The sequence below is a fragment of the Phoenix dactylifera genome, chromosome 3 (assembly GCF_009389715.1).
Source record: "Phoenix dactylifera cultivar Barhee BC4 chromosome 3, palm_55x_up_171113_PBpolish2nd_filt_p, whole genome shotgun sequence".
NCBI lineage: Eukaryota > Viridiplantae > Streptophyta > Magnoliopsida > Arecales > Arecaceae > Phoenix > Phoenix dactylifera.
In genome coordinates, this window is record NC_052394.1 from 16,964,640 (window position 1) to 16,978,469 (window position 13,830).

At 34.7% G+C, this 13,830-nt stretch overlaps 1 protein-coding gene across 1 annotated transcript; it reads left to right on the forward strand.

Moving 5' to 3' along the window:
• The first annotated feature begins 1,536 nt into the window (after window positions 1-1,536).
• On the forward strand, window positions 1,537-12,986 carry LOC103709114. Its single transcript, XM_039124054.1, has 8 exons — window positions 1,537-1,588; window positions 3,007-3,167; window positions 4,745-4,831; window positions 4,972-5,130; window positions 6,188-6,337; window positions 6,439-6,521; window positions 10,131-10,220; window positions 12,402-12,986. The coding sequence occupies exons 1-5, from the start codon at window positions 1,537-1,539 to the stop codon at window positions 6,281-6,283; spliced, it is 555 nt and encodes a 184-aa protein (XP_038979982.1). The 3' UTR covers window positions 6,284-6,337; window positions 6,439-6,521; window positions 10,131-10,220; window positions 12,402-12,986.
• The last annotated feature ends 844 nt before the right edge of the window (window positions 12,987-13,830 follow it).

The following is a 13,830-nucleotide window of genomic DNA, read 5'->3' on the forward strand; positions in this document are numbered from 1 at the left end:
TGCGGACATGCACTCGTTTGATTTCTCTCTGTACACATTCTCCTGAATTAATAAATTGCTGGGTGGTAATACCTCCCTTTCAATCAAAAAAAAAAAAAATCGTATGCAGATAAGAAGGCATGAATTAGTGCAGCAAGTCATCTTTGTGTGTTGGAAAATGACCCTCCATTGGCTAACTACATGGAAATATCGAATTAAGATACTGCTTAACTTTATGTACTTGTCAAAATTAAAGTTTTAGTTGGGTTGGGTTGAGAGTTACAATCAAGCAAGACCTGGCCTCTCCGATTAGGTGGCTCAGGTAAATACTGATTCTTTTTACATATCCCGTTTTAATGTGTAAGAACTATTTCATCCTCAAGCCAGAGAACTGCAATGCGAGTATATGACACGGTTTAAATTGTACCATAATTTTGTTTTTAGAATTTTGCAAAAGGTGCATAAAAAACTTATGGAAAATTTTATTAGATGTGATTGTGAGCTACATGGTTTTAGCTTTTAAAGTCTAAAATTATTTATTATGCTTTTGATTTCGTTGAGGTAACAAGGACTGTGGTGATCAGGAGTCAAGACTGTTTTGGGGCCAACTAAATATCATGTTCAAGTGATTCGATTAAGATTTTTGAGAGGAAGAAAAGAGATATTAATATAAATCCACTGGGGCTTGTCAAAAAATATTGTATTTATAGGACTACGTGTATTTACTCCTAGATATAGCCAACTCAACAGGCCAGCAAGCATAGATTTCTTATTTTTTTTTAAAAAAAAATTAAAATATTTCTCTATTATATAAATTTATTTATTGATTTTAGTATCATTTTGAAAATATTGGTCTGTCTATAATAGATTCTGTTCTTACATGTCACCACATAAGCTGTGTTAATTTTTTTCATAGACATTGTTTTGCATGCCAAGTAGCATATGCGTAAATATACAATGAGAATGCTCAAATAATTGAATGTCACAATTTAAGAATAGATTAATAAAGTAATTTAAATAATAACTAATAAAACTGACATACTACAATATAACTTGATTTATCTTAAATTCTGGCTATATTGACCACAAAAGAAGAGATTCACTACAATCATATGGTATTTTAAGCTAAATAAAAGCCGAGTTTGACCGAGCTAAATGCTGCTTTAGCTTGCTCGCTTGCTAACCTAAGCAAGCCTAACTTGAGCCAAGCACAAGCTCGCAGAAAACTAGCTAGCTTGCTAGCTCTAGACATGAATCAGAGAGGTCTTGTATTTAATTAAGGTTATCTGAGTACTGCAGGATGGCCAAAAAGCATGCAAATTCTTAGGGTTTTAAATAAATGTAATGAATGAGGAATTTTGATCATTATGGAATTCCAATCCGTATAAGCGTATTTGGATCCACTTCGTGATTTGGATCCGTTCGTAGATGAGATCTGACCCGAGTCCGCTTGAAGAAAATCCTCAACTTCCCATCCACCCGCCGCGTTTATGATGACGTGGCGCTAGATAACTGGTCCAATGCCACCTTACCCCAAGTCTCCGACTGCCACGTAAGATGAGGAACTTGGGAGGGGAATGCAACGGGGAAGCGGTAGCAGTGCTCGTCTGTGTGTTGTCATCCATACACCCGCGGCCACGTGGACCACCGTCTGCTGTTAGTTAAAAATTTTGGTGCTAAGAAGAGAAATAAATCAACCATTATCCACATTTTTTGGGGGAAAAATTTCTCGGATATATACGACTTGAACCGCCCAAAATCGATTTACCAAAAACGAAGCTCCAAATGCGGATAAAAATCCCAATTGGCTCTAAAATTGGGTAGCTCTGTCTCGAATCCAGCTTCGATTTTGTGGGATTCTCCTGCTCAGACGTTCCCTTCGAGCAGAAGCAGCAATTGGTTCCCGCCACCTTCTCTTTCCCAGGGGATTTCCGGTAATTCTTCAAAGTTTACTTATTTATTTTTTTTAATGCCTTTTCCTATTGGGTTCTGGACATAGTGATCCCTGCAGCTATAGTTGTGGATTTTTATGCTTTCCCTTTGACATTATATTTATTTATTTTTTAAGTCTTAGATCATCGTAGCATGGTGCAATTGGTGGTTCTTTTCTGCGATTTTTGTTTTAGTCTAGAGATTTTGTGTGCCGAGATATCTACAGAAATGGGCCTAAGTTGTACGGCTGATTTAAAGGTTTTCTTTTTCTTTTTTTAACAAAAAAATTGGGGGAGTTCTTGTTGCGGTTTGATTCTTTTAATTTAAGCTGGAACAAAGCTCCACAACAAGCATTTTATATTTCATTGGAATTTTTGGGCGTAACTGATCAATGTTGATTGTAGGAAGTAATTCTCAAAATGTCTTTAACTGATTCTTCTAGAATAAATCCCATTCATATGACTCTTATTCACAGTATGCTTTGTTATGCTGCATTCTATTTGGTACATTCTATATGTATTAAAAAAATTTGGTGAATTCAAACTTCACATGCAACTAAGATGTCGACTAAATGATTGCACATGAACTAGAAGTGTGAAAAGGATATTCATGTATTGTCATTTACTTATGAGCTATCAGTCTCTGTTGTAGCATAGATGAATGTTAACTTTTCGCGAAATAATTTTTCTTAAAGAATATTCTCTTAGCATTATATTAGGCGATGATATGGTAGCAGCTCTTCTTAGACGTTCTTAGGTATCAAACTAATCATGGTCTGCATCTATTTAGTCCAAGGCTTTTATTTCTAAATTTATTGTTGTTATTTTTATCTTTAAAGGATGTACTAAAAGAAGAAAAGATACAAAATATATGCCATTTGATGAAATTAGTCTGCTCTTAATCATTCTTCGATTCCTTGTGTCCTTTCATAAGATAAAAATGCTTGTATTATGTTAATGCTTTTACCTGCAGTTTTGGCTAGTTATTATCCTTTGGAATGAACTTGAATTTGTAGACTAAGCATCCTTGTGAATATTGCAGATCAAACCAAACTCTTCTGTACAATTAGCACTAACTGTACCATTGCATGTGTAGTCTGTTGTCCTCGTAGGAACCAAATCAACACGGCCATTTGCTTTAGAAAACTTTCTGCGGGATCAAATGCTAGAAGAACATTTCTTAAAGTGCCCAGAAGCAGTGGTTCATCATCCTCAGAAGGTATTCCAGAGGATTCAAAATCTTCAGACCAAGAGAAGGTATACTGAGCCATGATCTGCATGTGTCTTTCTGATTGAAAGCTAAAAACTCTTGATAATGCATCTTATGTTGTTTTATTTCCGCTCCTGTTCGAAGAAAATGGTCCTTTTGATCAAGACACAAGGAATGGCTCCTCATTTTTTTAAAAAAAATGTATTTATGAACATCCTAACTAATGGATCAACAATTGAATTATCCAACCTTAAAGCGTTTAAACAGCTGCTTGGGAAAAATTTCCCCATTGGCTGGGTGTAGAAACTATGATCTGGGATAGCTAGTGCAATTGAAAGGTCCTTCACATTTTGGAACCACCATATTGGACTAAGACAAACCTTATGATAAGCAAAAGCTGTGAGAGGTTGTCACACGTCAATAGTGAACTGAGAGACAGATCTCCCTTGGCATCATAGATCTTTTCTTATAGAAATTGTGTCTTTGATTAGCACCTTTTTCCTCAAATAGATATTGTTCTAAGGATATCGTCCACTTCCATTAGTAACTTCCTTAAGTTTCTTTCGACCTTACGTTGCCATCTTTTCTTCTTCTTAATGATATGATCCTCTATCCTACCTATGACAATATTAGGATCTGGAAATGGCAGAAGCATAAGGAACTGAATTCTAGGTTTCTCCAATTTCATCAAAGATGGGTATGAGATGAGTGTGTATGCATTTACTTACCTATGTCCTTATATTTAAACTAACGTTTCTGAATAAGTTGCTGAAGGTGATTTATAGTATTTAAGACTCGTATCATGGAGGTAGAAAAAGAATCTGCTAAAGAGAGTGGCATTAGGGAATACACTATATGCTAATGTTTATGACTAAAGAAGAGGGTAGTGTTTAGGTCTACTGCGCAGTGGATAATCTATTTCCACTTTCAGATGAGTGTGGGATACAGCACCTTGAGATCCATGTTTGGCTTGTGATCACGCTCTGATGCACCATCAAATGACATTAGCTGTATCATATGCCAAACATGAAACATAAATTCTTTTGTGTACTGCACTAGGCCTTGAAGGAGTTCTAAAATGTCTACTGAGCAGCAGACATAGTCCACGTCATGAAGAGAGAACACTATCTGCTGGGTCTTGGAATCATTAAATTATAACTCCCTAGCCTCACCTTCTTTACTTTGCCAATTTAACTCTGAGCAATGTAAAAATTTTATCTTCTTTTTTGTCTCATTCACCCCCTTGCTTCCATTCCCCTTCCCGTCTCCCATGGTATATGCATGAGAGACATCAAAGGAAATATATATCTGTCTGAGCCGATGTAATACACTTCCAATCTAGGCCATTTATGCAAGATCCATGATGTATCCAAATTACAATCCTGTTACAAAATACTTGAGTCAACCACATAGCAAATGTCAAATAAGTAGCTACAACTGAGAGAAACGAACTTTGTTTTTCTTCCCTCTCCTATATAAAAATCTTTGAAGCTTTGTTGTCTACTCTGTGGCACATCTTGTATCAACAAAGGATGAGAATCTTCTTTTTTACTCTTTTACAGTTCGTATGCATTATCTGGTATCTCATTATCAAAGAGTAAACAAAAAAAATTATTATCATGCAGTGCCTTTTGGATACACAAGAAAAGATGTGCTACTTATTGGTCTAGGAGTAACTGTACTAGGTGTTGGTTTGAGATATGGATTGGAGGTAATGCTAGTTTCTCCACCTTATATCCTCACTTCACCTCTTGTATATGCAGTAACAGTTTTTTTTTCTTCTTAATGATCTATCGCACAAACTGCTAGCATATCCTCCTCTCATTTTTCTTTTTTTGAGTCCTATTGCAGTTTGGTGGAGTTGATCCTTTGCAAGCAGGCAATGTTGTTCAGTTAGTTATGGTCTTGGGGCTCACAGTTGGATGGATTTCTACTTACCTATTTAGAGTCTCAAATAAGGAAATGACTTATGCACGGCAATTAAGAGACTACGAGAATAAAGTCATGCAATTTAGTATATTTGCATTAGAAAACAATGTTTCATTGAAGTGAGTTTGCATATAGAAGTATCAAATGTCAGCAACTTTATAGAAGTTGGCTTGTTCTTTAACTATGATTTTCTTTCATCTGAAAATTCCACACTGTTATAAAACATCAGTAGCAATCTATGAAATGCTTGTTAATATTTTGGAGTCAAATTTTGCAGTTCTGGCACTATTGCTCCTGATGTTATATATAGTGTTACCTATGGAGAGAAGGCCACTTAGTCCTGTTTAGGGTGAATTTTATCACACACACACACTCACTCTCTCTTTCAGTCTTTCTCTCACCACCCCTCTTTCTCTCTCTTCCTCCTCCTTTTCAATGGTAAAAGTTGCATAAAGAACTTCATCGTAAGTACTTACCTTGCCATGCTAATGAATTATCTTAAAGGCGAAAGACATGAGGTACTTATCTGTTTATCATTTCTTCCTGAGTAGTTTGGACTTTGGAGATTGCCAAAATAATATTGCTTAACATTCAGAAATAATAACATTTTATGATCTTAAGAAAACAAAAGTTATGCTCTCAGAGCTCCACTTGGCAGTTGTAAAGATACGACTGCCACTAGGCCATATAAACTGCCGATAGTCAAAATGTGTAAAGATAGCCCCCTGATTGGTATGTTGACTTTTTCATCCACCATTCTCTGTACTGCAGTATATCTTTTCGAGTGAAAGTCCAATTATTTTCCTTGTTCTAGTATGCGCCTTACTATTTTTATCCATTCTCTTCCATAATAGAGAGCTATATGGATTAGGAAAAGACTGTAAAATTTTATTATAGCAAATTTCATTGCAAACATTTGTCCTTGATGTATATACTCCCTCCCTTTCTTTTAAAAAGGATGTGATGCTTTTCCCAGAAATAAAGATGTGATGCAATATCGACCGTGCAAACCTTCTATTATTGCAAATGTTTACAGCATTTGTTGTGATACAAGGGAGAACTGTAAAGCAAAACAAGCTTTGATATGACATCTGCTAATTTTGTTATGAAAAATGACTTGGGTTCTCCTTTCTTTCAGAAGCGATTAGACAGTCTGACAGAAGCTGAACTGGAAGCATTGCTCAAGCAAGTAGAAGAGGAAAAAAAACGCATGCCTAGTGACGAGCAACTCTGAGTCAAGTTCTTGTGATTGAAAGGTTAATTATAGTCTACACAGCACAGTCAAAAGGTTAATAGGGCACTCTGTGGAGACAACTATATTCTGTTATCTTTCGTTTCCCAAATCATGCAACAGTGAGCCCTTATGTTTTGAGCCTGTCTTTCATCCGGCTTCTCATGTGTGGCATAGCATTACCATGTTGTACTTTCAAAAGTAAAGGTTACTTGCCGATCCCAACTAAATCAAACAAAAGGTACCAAATTGCAATGTTCTGTGTTGTCTCCATGCCCACCTTTCTTCTTGTTTATTAGCTATAGATGTGTGGAATTATATCATGGACACAGAAAGGTGATTCTGCTGTACGTGTTGACCTTGTAGACTAATGGTTATACCTTGAAATTGCCTGCAATGTTGGGGTCATTGAGATTTCTTTGGACTTGCAGTTTGAAGGATGGAATAAAAAGCGGCCATCTGGAAGACCAAATATAGAAGAATTTTAAAATACAGCTATCAAATGTTCAAGAGAAGATTTGGAGTTGGATCAAATTAATGTAGCCTACATTAACGCTGCCTGATTTGCAAAAGCTGCTAAGTTCTTTACCTTGCAAATTGAAGATTTAAATTTTGTGATTCTGTTCTTAGATCAACTGTTGGTATTGAGGCAAGTATCTTTATCATCATGTTTTGTTGTTTATATTTTAATTAATCTAATCTTTTGATATAATAATTAAAAGAAAAGTGATTGTGACAGGAAATCAAAATGAAATAATTCAGGTTAAGAATTTGTTAGCTAGTCAACCAGCAAGGTCTTCTTATGGTTCAGCTATGTTCGAAGCATTGCCCTAACTGTATGTTGAATTAAACATAAAATGCCATAATACTTCAAAGGCCAAGTATCAGCAAAAAAGAGAATGGCATATGTGTAATATAAGAAAATATTTAGGGGCAATCAGCAACTTAAGCAAACATAGGCGCATGGAAAATTCTCTCTGGACGTCCAGATCCGAACTTTGTCTGACCAAGCGAGCATAGCAGGAGATGGCCGAGGGAGAGAATGAGGGAGGGGTATGGAAATCTCGTGCATTGACACAGCCAGGTTTCAGACCCTGCTGGAGGTGGCTTATTTTTGTTTTGAGTATTTGTTTATGTTTTTCTTTAAAAAAAAAAAATTCAGCGCTCATTGATTGATGAGCTGATATGTTCTCATCGTTTCTCATCTTGTGAGCACTGATTTCCGTCAAATATGCACGCTTGATGTCTAGATGGTTCTGATTGATGTCATTAATTATACTTCTTTTTTTTAATGTGGTGATTCGTGATCTTAGAAATAGTATCACAGTGTCTACTGTGGAAGGTCTTGATTAGGTCACTTGACATTTTTCAAAAGGATGAGAAACAACAATTTGTGGACATTGTTATGATCTCAATTTTGGGCCTTCTTGGCTATTTTATCAGTTGAGTTTGGGCTTTGATCGGTTTGTTTGTTTCAGATGTGTGATTTTACTGTTCTTATTTGCTTTAGGGCTTTTATCGCTAGTCTTGTAAATTTGCAGCCCTGAAGTTGTTATGGCTGCCTCGCTGAAACTATCATTTGGCTCAAACACATATGTTTTTACTACATCAATATTGATGTGCCTTTCTCCAGTAAAGGCAATGAGATAGCGCCTTTTTCTTCTGTTTCTTAAGTTTTGCTCACATAGATAAGGCTTTGTTCATATCTACCAATTAGTTTCTTCAGTGGAAAAATCTTGATAATTAACCTGCCATGAATAGTGCCAAATTAGTTTTTGGAGATTATTAGAACCCGTTTCAATTACTTTTTCTCTTCTTAGGGGTGACAATGGAGTAGATAACATCCCTTCAGATCCATTTTTGTATCCGAATCTATCTGGATTTAGATACAAATTTTAGGATCCAACTAATATATGTATCGGTCAAAGAAAATAGGATATGATTATGGACAAACAATTACCCGATCCATATCTAAATATCTAGTTTTATCTGCAATCCTATTTAGTCTTCTATAGCTCTTATGAACTTTAAAGGAAAACAAATAACAATATTAACATATCTTTAACTTAATTTACTTTCCATATAGTGTTACCTTTGTTTTTGTGATTTATAAAGTTTAATTATCCGACTTATATCGGTCTGTCAATTTCCAATTTGTATCTGTATTTGTTTGAAATAAATATAGATATGAATTTTGGCATCCAATTAATATCCCTATCTAACACGGATATGGATATATTTATGTCCAATGCGTTAAGCCCTACCTCTCCTACAGTTTCATAAGCCCTACCTTTTTTCTACTCTGGTTATCTAATAGTTTCTTATTTCTTTTTGAAGTTCTGAACCCTTTGTGGTTTGGCAATAGCCACCAAACAGGAGTGTTGCATTCAAATACTTTCAAGGGTTTGACTATTGCACCCAAAAATGAATATAAAGGAATATATGGTTAACAATAAGTTAATGTTTCCATAACTTTTCATTATTTAACTGTTTCGTCTAATAACACATAACCCTTCTGCAATTTATTTTACTTACATTCTTCAGATTTTATGGTTGTGCTTGTAGCTAATGAGCACGCAATCATGTTTATGCTAGTGATGAGAACCATATATCCAAAAAGTTGGTTTGCTTTGAATATATTGTAAGGTGTTAAATTTGGAAGGTTAAATATGGTGAATGTGTAGTGTATTTCCTTAGGAGGGAAATATGTGTTCTATTTTAGACAGCAAGTTGCAGCAGTTCACTTCTTATGAAGATCAAGTTATTCTTATCTTTGGGGTCTGATCTTTATAGTTTAGATAGATCTTTAAATCTCCCTCCCTCTCTCTCTCTCTCTCTCTCTCTCTCTCTCTCTCTCTCTCTCTCTCTCTCTCTCTGCGCTTATGTACTTGCATGTTTGTCTTTGTTTGGAGAATGCAGGGACATAAGTTATGACATGTAAAGAAAGCTGATTGATAGAGAAAATTTTCGTTAAGATTCTTGAAATCCTAATGTTCCTCCTCAAATTTAGGTCTTCAACAAATGAAGAGAAAAAAAACATTTATTTCTCTTACTATTAATGTGTCATGGTTTAATGAACCAATATAGTAATTACAATAGTGATTAATATAACTGGGTTTCATCTTTGTAAAATTTCATAGTGAATGAATGCTTTTCTATTTACTCCGATCATCATTGAACGCTATGATTTTTTTCATTTGGTACTCTTCAATCATCTTTCTGCTCTCTCTTTCTAAAAGAAACCAATATGGCGTTATATTTGCTGAAAATTGATCTCAACATTACAACATTTGTGTCCAACAAGGATAACTTATGAAAACAGATAAAAATGGCTAACCTTATTAAATAAAATTGTGATCTTGCAAGCTTTAACATATTACACAGAACTTTTTAACTTCTATATTTGGATAGAAAAGTGGACCATTCACCTATTATATAGCTAACCTAGTCATGTTGATCATTTAAAAATCCTTTCCATGTTAACTTTGTGAGTTAACTATTATTATAAATATTCTCCATGTTTTTAAATTCCTACTTAGAGGTGCTGAGAACATCCTATACTACTTGTAAGCTTACACAAGTAGCACCACTTTTCAGTAGAATTGTGCCTATATTACTTGTTTTATGCAATATGCAAACTTCTTATGTATATGATCTCTTCAAACAGATTAATGCACCCCATGGTTTGTATCTCAATTCAAATTCATACGTATTCTTAACACTGTTTTTACAGCATTTATAGGTTTTTGATATAATCATACAATGTTGAGGTGAACTATGTGTGATACAAGTTCTTTTTTTTTTCTTTTTTCGCCGATCACATTATAAAAATTATCTTCAATGTGACCAGATTTTTAAGGTGTGCTGAGCAGAAGAAATAAAGATTCTAAGAGGTTTTTTTGGGGGGATTAGCAATTAAACTCTTTTGCTAGTGAAAAATGTAAGGATTCACATGCTGAGGATTCTATTTACTTGTTATAAGCTTTAGCACATGCAAAAATTTATGCTTCTATTTTGGATTTAGTGTAGTGTTTGTCCCCAAAGCATTGTTTATATTTTCTTATAATGTTTTTTATGGTTTTGCTCATCCAAGCAACTTTGTTTAGCTTAAGATCTTGTTTGGTTACTGGTAACTGAAGATGTTGAATAATTTGCAGTTGCATGGAGATAAAATGAAAGAAATTATATTTAACCTCTAGTATAACTTACAATAAATGCTTCTGACTCATCTCAACTGCTGCAACTAGTCATTTTTACTGTATGCAGGTTTGCAGCCTTTGCGCTTCTTATTTGAGCTAAAGTTATTGTAAATTTGCATTTAACAATTTAGACACCTAAAAAGTGGCAGTTGCACTAAACTGGTTTTATTTGTAGTCCAATCACGTGCTATCAGATACATAAATTTTATTATCTTAATGTAAAAATTCTTTGGGGTAGCCTTTAGTGTAAGCTGTTGGGTATTTGGCCTTTTGCATGTTATGCTGTCAATCATCAAGCTGTCTACTATTTCAGTCCCCTTCTTTGTTAATCACAACGAACAAGTTTGATAAACTTCAGTTTACAGCTCTTTTGTTGTTATGTTCTCTTTCCAAATTTGTTTTCCTTTATAGATTGTGAAGATTTCATATATTTACTGTTAGTAGCTTAGAGTTGGTCAGAGGTCCACGTTAGGGGTGAAAGTGGATCGGATAATATTTATCCGGATCTGCTTTTGTATCCGAATCTATTCGGATATGGATAGAAATTTGAGCATCGAATTAATATCCGTATCCGTATCTGTATCCATCAAAGAAAAATAGATACGGATATGGATAGACAACTATCCAATCCGTATCCAAATATCCGATTCCATTTGTAACCCTATTTAATTTTATGTAGCACTCATTGACTTTTAAGAAAATAACTGACCACATTAACCTGCTATTAACTTAATTTACGATCCATTTAGTAATATCTTTAATTATGTGGTCATAGAGTTTGATTATTTGAATTATATCTGTATTTATATCCATGCTTCCGGTATCCGATTTACATCCATATCCATTTAAAATAAATATGGATATGAATTTTTGCCTCCGACAAACATTTGTATTTATGTTCGTCAAATAAAGCAAATGTGGATATGGACATCCTAGTATTCGATCCGATTTCAGCCTTAGTCCAAGTTGAACTATTGATATAATGGTATCAGATCTGAAACACTTCAAGGATGTTTTTGAGGTGTAAGATATTTGTAATGTATTGGGCAAGACATTGATATATGATGTCAGAGTGCCATTAATACAGTTTGTTTTAGTAATAAAATGTTGTGCCCTGCTAGCAAAATATTACTATTATAATCTTCAAGTAAAATTATTGCTACGATATTGTTATAGACTTGCTCACATTCTAAATATGCATAATTTGTGTATAATTTCAATTCTGAGGCAGCACCATTTCTAAACCTTTAACAAAATTGTAGGCTTGCTGTTGAAACATGCCAAGAATATGTTCTTTCAATATGTTTGATGATCACTCAGCTTAACCCTAGCCTTAGAAATGGTTACAGAAAGTAGGATATAGACCTTTCATGCATAACAGGTAATGTTCTGCCTTGTTTTTCTGTGATAGTTCAACCCTTAGATCTGGATAGAATTTACCAGATGAAAGCTGACTCATGCACATATGCTAAACATGCTGGAGCCAAGTTAATGTCAAGGTTGTGATGTTGCAACCCTGATGCAGACAGAATCTTTTAATCCCTTGATGCACAAAATAAAATTTTGACCTTTCCTTAACAAAGTTCAGTTCTGAAGAATATTGAGAAACACATCAAAGTGGAAGTCTAAATAAAAGTTGCTTAGAAGAATATTCAACAATAGTTCAACCAAAACATCATTATACACCGTCTTCTTCCTTAATATTGTTCCTTTTCCTCTCTTTTTGATTATTTTTTTTGGAATGTAGATCTTTGAATAATAATATCTTGAAGTGCCACTATTTGAATTTGAGAATGATAGAAGATCCTGACATATACAAGTGTGTTACGCTAAGTTTATCATGTTGGCAACCTTGCACTAGTTTTGAATTGTCTAAATTGGCTTTTATTATGTGTGCTTTTAACCAAATTTTATATACTCAGGAGGAGAAACAGAAGGCCATTGCGAATGAAATAGTTGCAAAGATCACTGATGTTTGCTGGGATGAGTGCATCACTGGAAGTATCAGAAACAGCTTTAGTTATAGCAAAACTACACGCCTCAGTAACTGCGCGAAGCGATATGTGGAGTTGAGCATGTTAACAATTCAACGGTTTAAAAGCATCCAGTGATTTATTTTCAGGTTTGGATGTGCTTGGAGGCAGCTTTCACCATCCATAAACTTCTCTCAGGAGAATTTAATGCTTCCTGCATATCAGACACCAGCAAATTGCTTTTCCTTGTGCATCAAGGTGTCATTGAGTGTCCGTCTTAAAATATCAGGTGGAAGTGCCAAGATTGATTCGTGAAAATTTAATTAATAAGTATTTGGCGGCATGCTTTGTAATTGTTAATCATGGTCAAAGTGAGCGATTACCTCTGGTCATATTCAAAAAAGCATTATTTTTTAGATCCGTTTTTAAGGGAAAGAAACCCAACTTTCCATTGTTATTTGCTCATAATCTGTAGTCTGAATTTACATTACTTTGATCATCAGTTCAGTTCTCTACCATCCAGATTGTGATAAACAAGTCTTTTTTTTTTCTTTTGCATGGGTTGCTGATCTTTATTCTTACTTTAGGCACTCACTGAAGAGTTTTACTGATGAAACTGTCTAATGTAAACTGTTTCAGGCTTTGCATTTTCCTCTTTAAACTTTCCAGCATCATATAGATACGGCAAAACAATCAAATTCTTTGTCATTAGTTGCCAGAGAGATCTAGTGATGCAAACTGTGTCATATGGCGCCTGTCATTAGTCCCATTTGAAGACACTGCAGGGAGAGGATTGGTGCAGGGTGGTTTTGCATTATGCTCCCTTTCCATGTTTGTTTCCATGTTGCTGTCTTGATGTAAAAAGGTTCTCCCTATCATGAGATGTATCTCTCTTATTTGATGCCGGTCAACGGAGACAGCGAACAAATATAAACCCTAATCTTGATGACAAGAGAGTATTTAGAAGATGCCAGCCAGCTTTAGAATGCTGGTGAAGTTTCTTGCGCGAGCGTGCTCTGTCTGTCGGTCATTTTTACTGAAAAAAAAAAGGAAAAAAAATAAAGTTATTCTAAAGTTAGAAAAAGAAATTAAGGCAAAGATTTATGGGATAGGTCACTTCATTTTCGGACCCCAAAATTTATGCATATACTTGAGCTAGATGGTTTCCAACTAAACATTCTTTAATAAAACCTGCCAGGGCCCAAGATATAGAAAGTTCCTGTATGATCTATAGGGGATTTAATGCCATGTTAAAGGTTGATGTTAACTGTGCATGTGTTTAAAAATGTGAGAAAAATAAAAAAGCATTCTTCGCATATAAATTTTACTTTCTATTTTTTATGTTAACTTATTTTTCTTGATGCTAATGGTAGAATTC